Source organism: Lepisosteus platostomus, chromosome 8 (genome assembly GCF_059453375.1).
Source record: "Lepisosteus platostomus isolate fLepPlt1 chromosome 8, fLepPlt1.hap1, whole genome shotgun sequence".
Taxonomy (NCBI): Eukaryota; Metazoa; Chordata; class Actinopteri; order Semionotiformes; family Lepisosteidae; genus Lepisosteus; species Lepisosteus platostomus.
In genome coordinates this window covers 57,740,261-57,753,277 of record NC_142618.1, presented here as the reverse complement: position 1 = coordinate 57,753,277, position 13,017 = coordinate 57,740,261, and the positions used below count along the sequence as shown (strand labels likewise).

General features: G+C 40.3%; 1 protein-coding gene across 2 annotated transcripts; it reads left to right on the top strand.

Annotated features, from left to right (window-relative positions):
• Positions 1–1,740: 1,740 nt before the first annotated feature.
• serpinb1 (serpin peptidase inhibitor, clade B (ovalbumin), member 1) lies at positions 1,741–8,587 on the top strand. Of its 2 annotated transcripts, none has more exons than XM_088644039.1 (7): positions 1,741–1,897; positions 2,581–2,756; positions 4,774–4,911; positions 5,146–5,263; positions 6,356–6,498; positions 6,836–7,003; positions 7,729–8,587. In XM_088644039.1, exons 2-7 carry the CDS (start codon positions 2,583–2,585, stop codon positions 8,131–8,133), a joined length of 1,146 nt encoding a protein of 381 aa, XP_088500165.1. In that variant the 5' UTR covers positions 1,741–1,897; positions 2,581–2,582; the 3' UTR covers positions 8,134–8,587. The 2 variants fall into 2 exon arrangements, with proteins under 2 accessions (XP_088500165.1, XP_088500166.1); XM_088644040.1 differs by having other exon boundaries at positions 1,744–1,892.
• The last annotated feature ends 4,430 nt before the right edge of the window (positions 8,588–13,017 follow it).

Below are 13,017 nucleotides of genomic sequence, written 5' to 3'. Positions count from 1 at the left end.
TTCACTGAGAGATTATTTTTCACCTAAGTGTGACAAGATGAGCTAACTTTACTGTGTAATTATAAAAACAATTTAGTTGTAGAAAGTACCGATACAAATTTAGCTTTTTTTTACCACAAAATGTGTCCTCTTCTTGCAGCAGGGCTCGTGGATGACGGATTTCGGGGATCTAGGAAAAGAATAGGAGTAAAGACCAAGAGGTATTTACCTTAGTTTTATGGATATACTGTATCAAAGCTTCTCATTATTAAATAGAAGCTCTCTTCCTATTGCACACAATTTCAATTTCATATTATATGGCTGAATTGGAAGGACCTCTGGACGTCTGTCATACAAGCTTCCTTTATTGCCTCAGCACATTCAGATCCAGGAGTAAGAGTTACTGTAAAATCACTGAAAACAATAAGGCCTTGTAAATATTCCCCTCGCGTCTCTCAAGATGACAATGATGAATGACATATTCCTATAGACTCGAGTATAACCTCTATATAATGTAGTACAAAAAAGCCATACTGTCAGTCTTATTTCTTCCAAGGGTGATTTGGATCTCTAAATCAAGTGGTCCAATTTAAAGTACGAAGTGCCCAGGTTTCCTTTTTGAATGAAGTATATTGTTCTGCCCTAAAGATGCCAGGACATACAGTAGTGCACACCGTTTTTTTTTTAAATGAAGTTGCACTGTTTGTGTTCAAATCATGTGTAATAAACTTGCTTGGCTCTGGATCACGCTGCAAGATATCCCTACCACCGCGAGAAGCAAGAATAAAACTTTCAGAATGAAGTTGCGAGTAGCTAAAACTTCAATGTCAAGTTTGCAATAAAAGCAAACTTAACCCTGGATCGGCGATTTGTGAGGAAATTAAATTATTGCCACAACAGAGTATTCCAAAGTACTAACCACAATTTAAGCACCAAGTTATTTAGTCCCGAATTTCTCTAAAAACTCTCATGTAATGCTCGAAATTTTAAGTTTTTATTTAGTTACAGTAAAAAAGTAAAATGTCAGATGTGTTTCACGGCATCTGTGAAAAACAGTTAAGATCTGAATCTTTTGCTTTTCTTAGCTTGATCTAAACGACCTTCAGTCAATAGTAGGGGTGGTGCAGTGCAGTTCTGCGTCTCTTGTGTTTAACCCTGTGTGCACCTTCACCTTCAGAGAGTACCCTGTCGTGTACTCTATTTCCCATTTATTTAATTTATTTTAGTTGAATCGACATCAAATGTAATCGTTTTATAAATATTTAAATAAATCATATACTGCAATAACTATTTGTTGGGAAGCACTTTTAACAGCAGATTTTGTGCATATTGTAGATATCCGAAGAAGAAAATTCAATAAATTCGATACGAACAGTACCATCATATACAGGCGACCTATACAGCGCGAAACCTTTTAGTTGTATTCAGCAAAATTCATCATGTTACAAGTGAGCTCACTACGTTTCTACAAAAGCACTTAAACAGCACCGATGCGGTGTGTGCCATTCAGCATCATAATTATAACAATTTTGTATTTTTATAGCTGAAGCTCTGCATATAGTCGAATCTGTAAGGACTACGCACAAAAGGAAAATCATAACGAAAGTCGGACTGTACATCAGATTCCCTTCACTGTGAAGGGGCAGAGCTGTCTGCTTTCAACTGACAAGTCTCTTCTCTTATTAACATATAAAATGCACCTGTGAGTAATTTATAGCACTTAATATAATACTAAACAAGCAAACCAGTGTCGTGCTGAAAACATAATTTTGAGAATGAGCGGCGAGACCAATAAGGATGTAGCCTGGCCTCTGAATATGATGCAGTTTGTGTGACTGTAGTGTAGCACGCCCATTTCTGTGTTGGTAGCACTGGTGAGAGTCAGGCGTCCCAGGACATCAGTTCGTATCCCGGTAAAGTAAGAGATTTTGTTTTGTTATTGTATTTTGAGGCATGTCGAGGGAGCATTCCCGTTTTGGTACTGAAACGAGAAAATGACGTTATTAGACGCAGCTCGTTTAGGTCGGTGAAGGGCGATTGTCCGTCTGCAAAAAAAAGTGTATTTTTCACTGTCTGCTGAATTGCTGATCTTTTCAAAACTCCTCTTGCCGCACACGGTGGTTTCAAGCAGAGCAGTAGATTGTTCTGCTGTGTTAAACGTACCGTCCGCCGTTATTGTGTTGGTAAAGCTCAGCTGTTTTTATCCAAACCGTTTTTTTTATTTTAAAATTGAGACCAAATGTAACCAGGAAGTGAAGGAAATAATGGCGTATTTTTCTTCCAAAAAAGATAATACAGAATAACATGCAGCCATAAAGGGATAAAGGACTCTTTTAAACGACACGAAAGCAAACTATTGACGTTGTCAAACTTTTAGTTGGACGGATAGTGGTGATTTGCCCCAGTGTGCTCTCAATGAGCATAAGCAGCACCTTGTTTTAAGTAACGCAGCTTAAATCGCCCTTGAACTTGGAAAAACAACGATTCATAATCGAGACACCTTTTATTTGAAGTATTGACACTTTTAATTTACCCAATGCTTTACGTTGTTTTCTTGAATGTGTCCCTAGTGTCTAATGAAGCATTTCTCCGTTTCCACAGCAATGGCAATGGACAGTCTTAGTTCTGCCAACACTCAGTTCTGCTTGGATCTCTTCAGGAAACTCAACGAGGTTAACCCGAGCGGTAATGTCTTCATCTCGCCGTTGAGCATCACGGCAGCCCTGGCTATGGTGTACCTGGGGGCCAAAGGCCAGACTGCAACTCAGATGGCAAAGGTAGCTTGTAAGATCATGGGGGGGTTATCCTTCTCCACAAAGACCACGAGCTGTGTGGTTTGGTTGATTAATTTTCTTCCTGGAGTGAGGAACCAGTGGGCTTTAGTTCACACCCAGGGCTTGATGTGGTGAACATACAGTACATGTGTAAAGGTCAGTTGGTTGTGGTAGAGATGCAATTTGGGGAAACAGATATTACACAGTTTTACCGTAACGTGGTTATTGAGGTACCTTGGGGTTTATGGAAGGCTGAATTCTGAAATTTAAAAGTGAAGGTGCCTGACGGTCTGCTCATCACCGATTATAAATTAAGAGGCTCTTAGAGGAGGCAAAATCAACCTTTGTGAACTATCGCCCCTTTTTATTTGATTAGAAATACAGTATGCATTTAAATACACAAACACACCAACATTTTTCTTTTCGGGATGGGTTTAGTACCTCTGAGTCACTGTGCATCTTTAATAAAAACGTTTGCTTTTCTAGATTGTCCTGTCTTTTTATCTAATTCTTCATAGTTGCTCAACAAGACTTTTGTTGACTTTAGCAAACACACCCAGATTACTCCAGTACACCTTAAGTATGCAGCAGTGATATTGCACCTTGGCAGAATTTGTTCATTGTTTAAATATGTGACGATTTGCCTTTAAAAATTATGCCACGATTGAATTAATTTCACTAAATGTATTACGTTTAGAAAGAAATGTATAAAAAGTATGCCTCTTGACAAGGTTTTAGAACGAACATCATGTTGTTTCACACAGGCGCACTGAAAGCAAACGCTTTTCATCTTTCGAAACTGTCTTTTCCTCCTCATTCATTTTGTCAGTATCACTGGGGTTTTATCTCTGAACCTTGTCCCGTGTGTGGTTTAGAGGCACTGTTTTCAGTGTTCAATGGGCAATCGTAACTAGGTGATTTAGATGTGACGCATGATAAATGTCATAAATCCTCTTTGGGGTATAATGTACTTTAGGTAATTCACTCTTTTGCCGTTGTTGAACTGTAGCTTGAGAAAGGAAAGAAATGACTTTTTTATTATTTCTTGCATTTGCCTGAGGTTAGAAGAACATTTGCAGTAGATGGGATGTGGTTTGAAAGGCCGTTTGATACCATAGATGTATAATTGACCATCAGTTTCTATACTTAAAAAAATGTTTTTTGTTGAAATTGCATCTTTTTCAACAAAAAACGAATTGCTTTTCACAGTGCACCATGATGTGTGAAAAGAAATTAAGTTAATTGTTTAATTGATTTGATTCTCCGCTGTCATGTTGTCAGCTGTGATCATGCAGTTAACAGGTTAATGCTACTGGGGTAATTACGATAACGATGCCAACTTTTTTGTACTGCCTACACAATTTGGACTTGCCACATGTGCATTTTGCATCTGGCCTGGCCGCTCCAGACCCCACATCTGCACACGGGAGAGTGAAGATGTGGAGGTGGGCTTTTTGTACCCCCCCTGTCTTTGAGACACTCAATCGTTTAGCACATCCCAGGCAGCACCGACCCAAGTGGGAGGTTTGGGTGCTTCACTCTCTGAAGGCACCGTAAGCCTGCAGGTGCCTCGCAGGTCATGGGGTGGACACTGCATTGCCAGGACATGCAAAATGCCCTGGTGAGCTCACTCCAAGTCTTCTCTTAGTGACGCTTGTCCCACTGTGTATCATGGCTTGGGGTACAAAGTTCTAAAATGTACACCCTGTTTAAGGATGGTAATTAGAATTTCAAGTTCTACATTCATACAGTAGACTTGTACTGTATTTGTTATGACAAAATTGAGTGAATCTGATTTGACAAGATACAGTAAAGAATGGCGTTATCTTGGACTGGTGTTATCTGCCGTTTTGTTCTTTATTGAAGTCATAGGGTTGCATTTTTGTCTCTTGCAAGTATACAGTGTAGATCCCGGCTTTACCAAAACAAAATCGGTATAAACAGCTCATAAGAACACAACTTAAGTCTGGGAATTCTTATGTAATTTTTTTTTAACTTTGATTTTGTCTCTTTCTGTTAGGCTCTGTGTTTCAGCCAGGCCACAAATGTTCATTCCAGTTTCACAGAACTTAATTCCGACATCAACAAACCTGCTGCTTCCTACCTGCTGAAGCTCGCCAATCGGCTGTACGGCGAGAAGACTTTTAACTTTCTTCAAGTGAGTCTCACAACTTACTGCCGCCATCAGATGTGTTTGTTGTTTTTTTTTACAGCCGTCTCCCCCTGTTCCTGACTGTGAGGGCGTTTCCCCCCAACTTCAGGAATGGCTGCGATGTGAGCTGCTTGTGCAGAGAGAGCAGCTGGAAACTAGTGAAGGAAGGGATTGCGATTCCTGTTGCTAGTCCAGGTCCTTGACCCTGTGTCGTTTTTTTGCTGTTCGCCGTCACTGCAGGAGTTCTTGGAATCCACAAAGAAGTTCTACCACGCTGACCTGGTGCCTGTGGACTTCGTCGGCGCTTCAGAAGAGGCTCGGCAGCAGGTCAACCAGTGGGTGGTGGAACAGACTGAAGGTAACATCTACAGTACATGCAGAATCCAAAGGCAAACTTTGCCGGCCTTGTGCAGGTAGTTGATCTGTTTTTACATTTTCTGTGCTCTGACAGGGCCCCGGTTTCCTCAAACAGTGCTGTTTGTTATACAGTAGATATTGGGATGAGTAACCAGCCTTTTTTTGACTATAAACAATTTTGTCAGAATTACTGTTTCAGGATGTTTGCTGCCAGGTATTTCTGAAAACAGCCTTATTATTGGAAAAATGGTAATTGCAAGGTGTCTGCTGTTTCAACTAGTTTCAATTCATTCAGTGTTTGAATGAACAGTCTGGGTCCATCTTTTTTTTTATTTTTTATTTTTTAATTAAATTTGCCAAGTGATCAGGACACAAAGAGATAACTCAGGCCACAAGTACACACTGTATTTATGAGTTGTAAATCTGATCTACTTGCATGAAATGGCAGTTGTTTCCTATTAACCCAATATGAAATGCTTTCCAAACGTAATCGATTGAGACCTCCATACTTTTCATAATCATTTAAGATCCTTTGTTACCTCACATCACCATCTACCTCATTGTAATTTATTAATTGTACGTCTCCAGTCATTGTTTACACGTCTGTATTGTTTACATTCAAACTGTCTGCATGTTTACTTGCACATTGTTTATTGTTTGTTTGTACATTGTCTTGATGCACTGTTTGCACTTTGTTTTGTTTTTTACACTTGTTTTATAATCGAGAGACTTTCTGTAAGTAAGAATTCCATTGTACCAGTACCGGTTACATATGGCAATAAAGTTCAAGTTCAAGTTATGGCCACTTTGAGTTCTCTCAAATCTCAGATCTTTGTCACATCTGTCCAGAATACTTTGTTCCAAGTTCACCTGGCTTCTCTTTGCCCTGCCAAGCAAACTCTGAATCACAATGGAGGGAATTTCATGGCCTGGGCGTGCATGACCACTTCTGGAATAGACTATTGATTCTATAAATACTGTTGATATTGATTAGAAATAAAGCATGTATTATGTTGTACTCCATTTAATTCAAGTTAAACTCAAGATCGTAAATACACATTGTTCTCACACAAGCAATGTTTCTTGTTCATAGGCAAAATCAAAGACCTGTTGAAGCCGGGAACAGTTAATAACATGACAAGACTTGCTCTGGTGAATGCCATCTACTTCAAAGGATCTTGGATGCACAAATTTGAAGAAAAAAACACAAAGGAAATGCCTTTTAAAATCAATAAAGTAAGTCATGAGCCATGCCTTTTTGACTAACAATTTTAATGAATATACTAGGAATAGTGTTGAAGTGTTTGATCTACAGAACAAATATATTGACCTGGAGAATACTGGTGTGGGGTTTGTTTCGTGGTTAGTCACTGTTGTTGTAAGGCAGGGCAGAGTCAGGGCATCACATTGTTTGACTGTCCTCTGTAAATATTAAAGTATACTGTAATGAGGTGTTTTAAATAAGGTATATTATTTGGAGCTATTGATCTTTCGTGCATCATTTTAGAATAATATATGCTTTTCATGTCTGACGTGTTTTAATTCATTTCTGTTTTTTTTTTTCTCCTTGAAGAATGAGAGCAAACCAGTGATGATGATGTATCGGATGAAAAAGTTCCCTTTCAACTATGTCCCGGAGCTTAACCTGAAAATCCTGGAGCTCCCTTACGTTGGTGAAGAGCTCAGCATGTTCGTCCTTCTGCCTGAAGACATCAGTGACGGCTCCACAGGGCTGGAGAAGGTAACATGATGGTAGAGGCAGTCCTAATAGTAGTGCCAGCAGCAGCAATAGTACCATTAGTTATAATTCCTTGGATTTTTATGTGGCTTTTCATCTCAAAAGGATCTAAAAGTACTTACTGTTAACAGTACTGTGTTTTGCGTTTGTCCTTGCAACAGTGACAGTCTGTTGCTGTTAAATTATTGAAGCACATAACCAAAAACAAATGTGCGATGGTATTCGACCACAAATCTAATTCTCATTAAGGACCTCCATTTTTTTTCCACATGCTCAAAAAATCTAGCCGTGGAATGATTTACCCATTTCTTGATGGTTGTTGGTAATTGATCAACATGGTATAGACACAATTCGTGCACAGTTCATTATCGCCGAACAGTGGATATAGAAAATGTGTGAGATGTGTTCCATCGTGTTTCTCGTCTCGGCTCTAGGTTGAGCAAAAGGTCATCTTATTAGTTGTCATTTAAAACAATTATATTCACTCCTGGTCCTGGAGAGCCACGGTCAACCAGGTTTTCTGTGCGACTCCTGTGACTTCTGGTCTTCTGTGAGTGAAGACCTGGAAGCTGTGGTGGTACAGACCAATTAAGAGAACAACTCTATTCAGATCACGTCTGGGTGGAATTAGAAAACCAGCAGGCATGGTGGACTTCGGGGACAGGGAGTGATTCGGTGATTAACAAGAACCGCTACAAACTCTTTCTCTCTCTCTCTCCCTTTTAAAGCTTGAGAAGGAGTTGACGTTGGAGAAGATGCAGGAGTGGACGAAGAGGGAGAACATGGACACGGGCACTGATATATTGGTCCACCTTCCCAAGTTCAAGCTGCAGGATGACTACGAGCTGAGCTCGGCCCTGGCGGGTCTGGGCATGGTGGATGTGTTTGACAGCAGCGGAGCTGACTTGTCGGGGATGAACGGCGGCCCTGGACTGTCCTTGTCCGCAGTGGTCCACAAGTCCTTCATTGAGGTGAACGAAGAAGGCACTGAGGCGGCAGCCGCGACAGCGGGCATAGTTGCGTTCTGCATGTTGCGTGAGGAGCGCTTCACGGCTGATCACCCTTTCCTCTTCTTCATTAGGCACAACAAGTCCAACAGCATTCTCTTTTTTGGCAGGTTTTCCTCTCCGTGATTGACTTATCAGAGAAAGTCAAGCCTTAATTCTCTTACTTCCTGCAACTTAACTGTAAATGTTTGTCTTCAGGACATAAGACCATCAGTAGGTTTTAGATTTCATCACGGAGTGCTCTGGTCTGAACTTATTTAGAATAGTTTTTTTTTTTTTTGGAGGATTTTCTTCAAGTACTTGAGGTGAGGTTGCCCAATTTTCTAGTTCATATTCATAATATTCAATATTCATGTTCTTTGTTGCTTAGTACAAATAGCATCTCAAAGCTCTGTAGGGGAGGAGAATTTAAGCATATAGTCCTAAATAGCTTACTTATAAAGAATATTAGTGATGGAAATATTCTAATACTTAAATAACTTTGTATCTCTGACGATCAGTATTCACGCTGTTCTCAAAGGAATTATTGAGCTGGTATGTGCTTAACAGCAGGATGCAAATTAAAATGATTAAGTAGCAATTTATGACTTTTTTTTATGTAACCACTTTTTAAGCATTACAATCGTCTACCATAGTGTTCACTACATTGTTTACTTAAGAATTGTAACTGTAGCTCAACCTCAAAAGTTGTAATAAATAAGAACAATTAGTGTTTTAATGTTCCAATACTGTCTTCTGCACACAGCCGAGGTGCTTAGTCTTCAGTTTCATGGCTTGGCGATCATGGGTACGGTGGGTACAGTTCCACACAGGGCTCAGTAATTGCACATGATGTCCTGAGTTTTTCGAAAATATGCAGTAAGGGCCTCTATGCATATAAGTGCATCACAGGGCTTCACTAACCAGATTAAAATTGGAAGGTCAATTATTAGATCTGTGTGTCTGGGAAACCAGGCAGCTGGCAAAAGAATCTACTGTAGCACGGTCCTGGCAAAGGTTCAGTGATATTAAACTTTGAGGGACAAACAACACTTCACAAAAATGTACATTCTTACAAGATTAAGGTAGTCTTTTGTCTGATTGTGGGTTTTAAATAGCTGATATTCTATGCTAATAGTGCTTCTGGTTTTGTTTTTTAATAGTTGGTATTGCAAGATTCTTCTCATTGTACTTCATAACATTTTGGAGTCTACATAAACAGACAAGGGAGACAGGTAATGAAGTTACAAACTTGATGTTTTTTTAGGCATGTTCACGTGTCTGGGACAGGTTTTCCAAACGGATTCAACAGAATGATACAATTAAAAGGAAGAAACATGACACACTTATTTGGTTATTAGGAATATCTCATTTACTGATTTCCTTTTGTGAAACAGACTTCAGGTGAGCATTATGAGGTTTGCTGTAGAAATCTTTAGTTGCTTGCCATGGACTGGAAAAGGGAAGAGACAAAATATCATGCACATAAAAAAAAACTGCTGTTCTTCTTTTATCTAAAAGCCACAATTTGCTGTAAAACAAAATAATAATCTTCTAGACTCTCTTATGTAATAAATCTGATATTCTAACTGCGTGTTATACCCATTTGGTTTCTATCTGAAAAAGAGATGCAGGAATTTAGATAACAGTAAAGGACTGTAAATCTGCTAGTACGCACCCATCTCAATGATTTTACATTCAAGTACTTTTTTTCCACCCGATGTTAAGCAGTTTCTGAATGGAGACCTGCATGGCAGAGGTGAAAGATCTCTGTTCAACTTACGGCGCTGATCCAAGAGAGGAACGAACAAACGTGTGTGTGTGTGGGAAACCGGTGGGTTTCCTGATGGCGTTCCATCCGAAAGAAGACGTAAGTGGCCACGCCGCGGACTTCCCATGGCTGTCCCGGCAGTGCAGCGGCCCGCCCTCGTCTCCCTGGGAGACACTGAGGTCAAACGGGGGAGAGTGGGCCAAGCCATGTCCACTGGACAGCGGCACGCTGGCTGTCAAACACTTGTTGGGTTTTTGTTGCATTTCCTTCCTTCTTGTGTCTTGTGCTGTGGTCTCCGATCCTGTACTCTGCCGCTGTGTTTCATGAACCCTAACCGGAAAAAAGTGACGCTCTAGATCGGCGGATCCCAGCCTTGGACCGGGAGGAACCCTCTTTGCTGGTTTTCAGTTCAGTTGAGCTCCACGTCTTGTCAATTCAACTGTTTTCTGGGGTCTGTAACTGCGCCATCGATATATATTTGTGCTTTTCCCTTTATTCATCACTAACCACAACCATGGATGCCCACTATTTCCTCACAATGGACGATACACTTTTCCATTCTGCAGTGGTCCCTTTGGTTACGTTCCAGTGAAAAAACGGCAGCATGCGGGCAGGTCTGAAGCTGAAATTTTGACGGGTTTGATTCTACATTGATCAACATAGAAGTGTTTATTCAGTGCAGTCTGTAAGTATTTGGACAGTGACAAAACTTTCACAGAAACAAGCAGCCAATAGTCCAATTACTTTTGGTCCCCTGAAATGGGGAACTACTGTATGTATAAAAAGGGCTGTGATTCCTATATGGTTCACCCAATATAGGTGTAAATATACTTAGATTAAAGCTGACATGCAGCACTTTAACCTCATAGTCATTCTTTCATTTCAAATCCAGAGTACAAAGCCAAATCAACAAAAATTGTATCACTGTCCAAGTACTTACAGACTGCACTGTATAGAAATACAACTATACAAAACCCATTTGACCGTTAAAGGGCTGAAACTTTACTTTTACTATGTCCTAAACATAAAACTTAAAATGAGCTGAAATCTTCCTCCGGGACCAGGGTTGGAGAGCACCGATTTAAATAGTGTCGGGCAGGAACGGGATCGATAGTCTGCACTCATGTTGGAGCCAGACTGGAGGTCTCCACCAGCACACACCATGGAAGGATTCACAGTACTACTGTACCTCACCAGTCACTAAGCGCACACACGCTGTGTTCTACCACTGGCAAGAGAGCTTGCTGCAGCATGGAGGGCAGAGGTCCGCAAGCTGCAGTAACCAAGCAGAGATCGTTATTTAACAAGTTACATGCAGGGTTAGCATTCTCTCTGCGGCCTGGACGGAGCAGTGCACCGGTAATTGGTAATTTGGTAATTGATCCCAAAACTGACTCGGATCAAAATCTGTAACTAAGTATTATGGAATCTAATACATTTGCAAGAGCTTTCATCAATGGTTTTGATTCCTTCCCACATGTACTTTCTGGTTTAGGGAACGGAACGTCAAAATCTGATGCTCAGAGAGGTTCAGATATAGATGGCGGAAATGGTCAGTTGACACCCCAGCTAGGGTTAGGGTTAAGATTCACACACTACTTAGAAAATTCTTGAGACAATTTTTACACTCTCTGGTGCATTTGGGGTCCCAAGGGAACTTTAGAACGACTAGTTATTTGCTTTTACCTGCACTTTTGGCCACCACTGTTGTAAATTGCAGTGTCTGGGAACTGTACTGCAAAACTGAATCAGTGAAAGTTGTAAGAAAACCAGTTCTACTGGATAAACTCTCCTAATTCTGTCACTTAATGTGCAACTCGGTGTATAACGAGTCAACATTTAATGGTTCTTGAAAACTTAACCTTACACTGTCCTGAAATGCTTGCCCATTTCAATACCCATTTTACAGCATTATTCAGCTGATTGAAAATTTGTCTAGAAGACACGCATTATTGATGACAATCAATTTTCCAAAAGCTTTTTTTCATACTTTTTGGTTTGAGGAACATTTTACAATCCAATGAGGGCTTTAGAGACAGATGGCTGGATGTCTCTGTTGAAACCCCAGTTAGGGTTAGGGTAAACATTCCTACACTAGTTAAACTTTTTTTTACTCTTTGTGCTGGATTTTGGGAAGTTTAGAAGGAGTGGTAATTATCTCCTTTCAGCAGCTTTTTTTTTCAGAGACATTTGGTCGACAGTGTTGTAAATTGCATTATCTGGGAACTGTATTCCAAGACTGTCAGAATTTAATGGTTCTTGTAACCTTAACCCGACACTGCCCTGAAATGTTCGCTCATTTCAATACCCATTTTACAGCATTTTTCAGATGACTGAAAATTTGTCTAAATTACACATATTATTGATGACCGTCAATTTCCACCAGCCTTTTTTACATGGTTTCTATTGTTTTAGACTCATACTTTCTGGTTTGAGGATACCTGTTCTACCCAGTAAACTCTTAATTTTGTCACAATCATTTTTTTATGTTTGCTTGTGGGGATGATAATACACCGGCCTGGGTCACTGGACTCACTTGTGAGCATTAGCAGTATAGAGGTCCCTTCGACGCAAAACAAGGAGCCAAATACTGGCTCTGCTGTTAGCCTGCACTACACCGTTCTAAAGATCAGTGGTGAAACTAGAAGACACAAGAAGAAACTATATCCTAGATGAGGCTGAACCTTGGTCAGGCCACTAACCAGCAGAAACCGGGATTCCTGGTTTGATTCCTGGCCATGATTGAATCCCGATTGAAACCGGGATTCAATCATGGCCTCCTAATAATCCCCCTCTATGAATTGGCTATATTACTCTGCTCTCCTCCCCACTGATAGCTGATGTGTGGTGAGCGTTCTGGTGCACTATGGCTGCTGTCGCATCATCCAGGTGGATGCTGCACATTGGTGGTGGTGGAGGGGAGTCCCCATTACCTGTAAAGCGCTTTGAGTGGAGTGTCCAGAAAAGCGCTATATAAGTGTAAGCAATTATTAATATTATTATTATTATTCCCCAGATGGGAAAACTGGCAGCACACCAAAAAATTGGCAGTATCAAACACTTTTTGGGAATGCCTGTGTCTTTGTAAATACTGCATTTATAATGTAAAACTGTCATCTGCTTTTACATTCATTTCCATTTACAGTTTAGCCAGTGGCACCTCAGTCTCTTGAAATTGTACTCTGAATCAGAACAGCAAGGAAAACCAGTTTAAAAACTGTGCAATCAGAGACACTCATTCACACAGAGGGTATAACAAA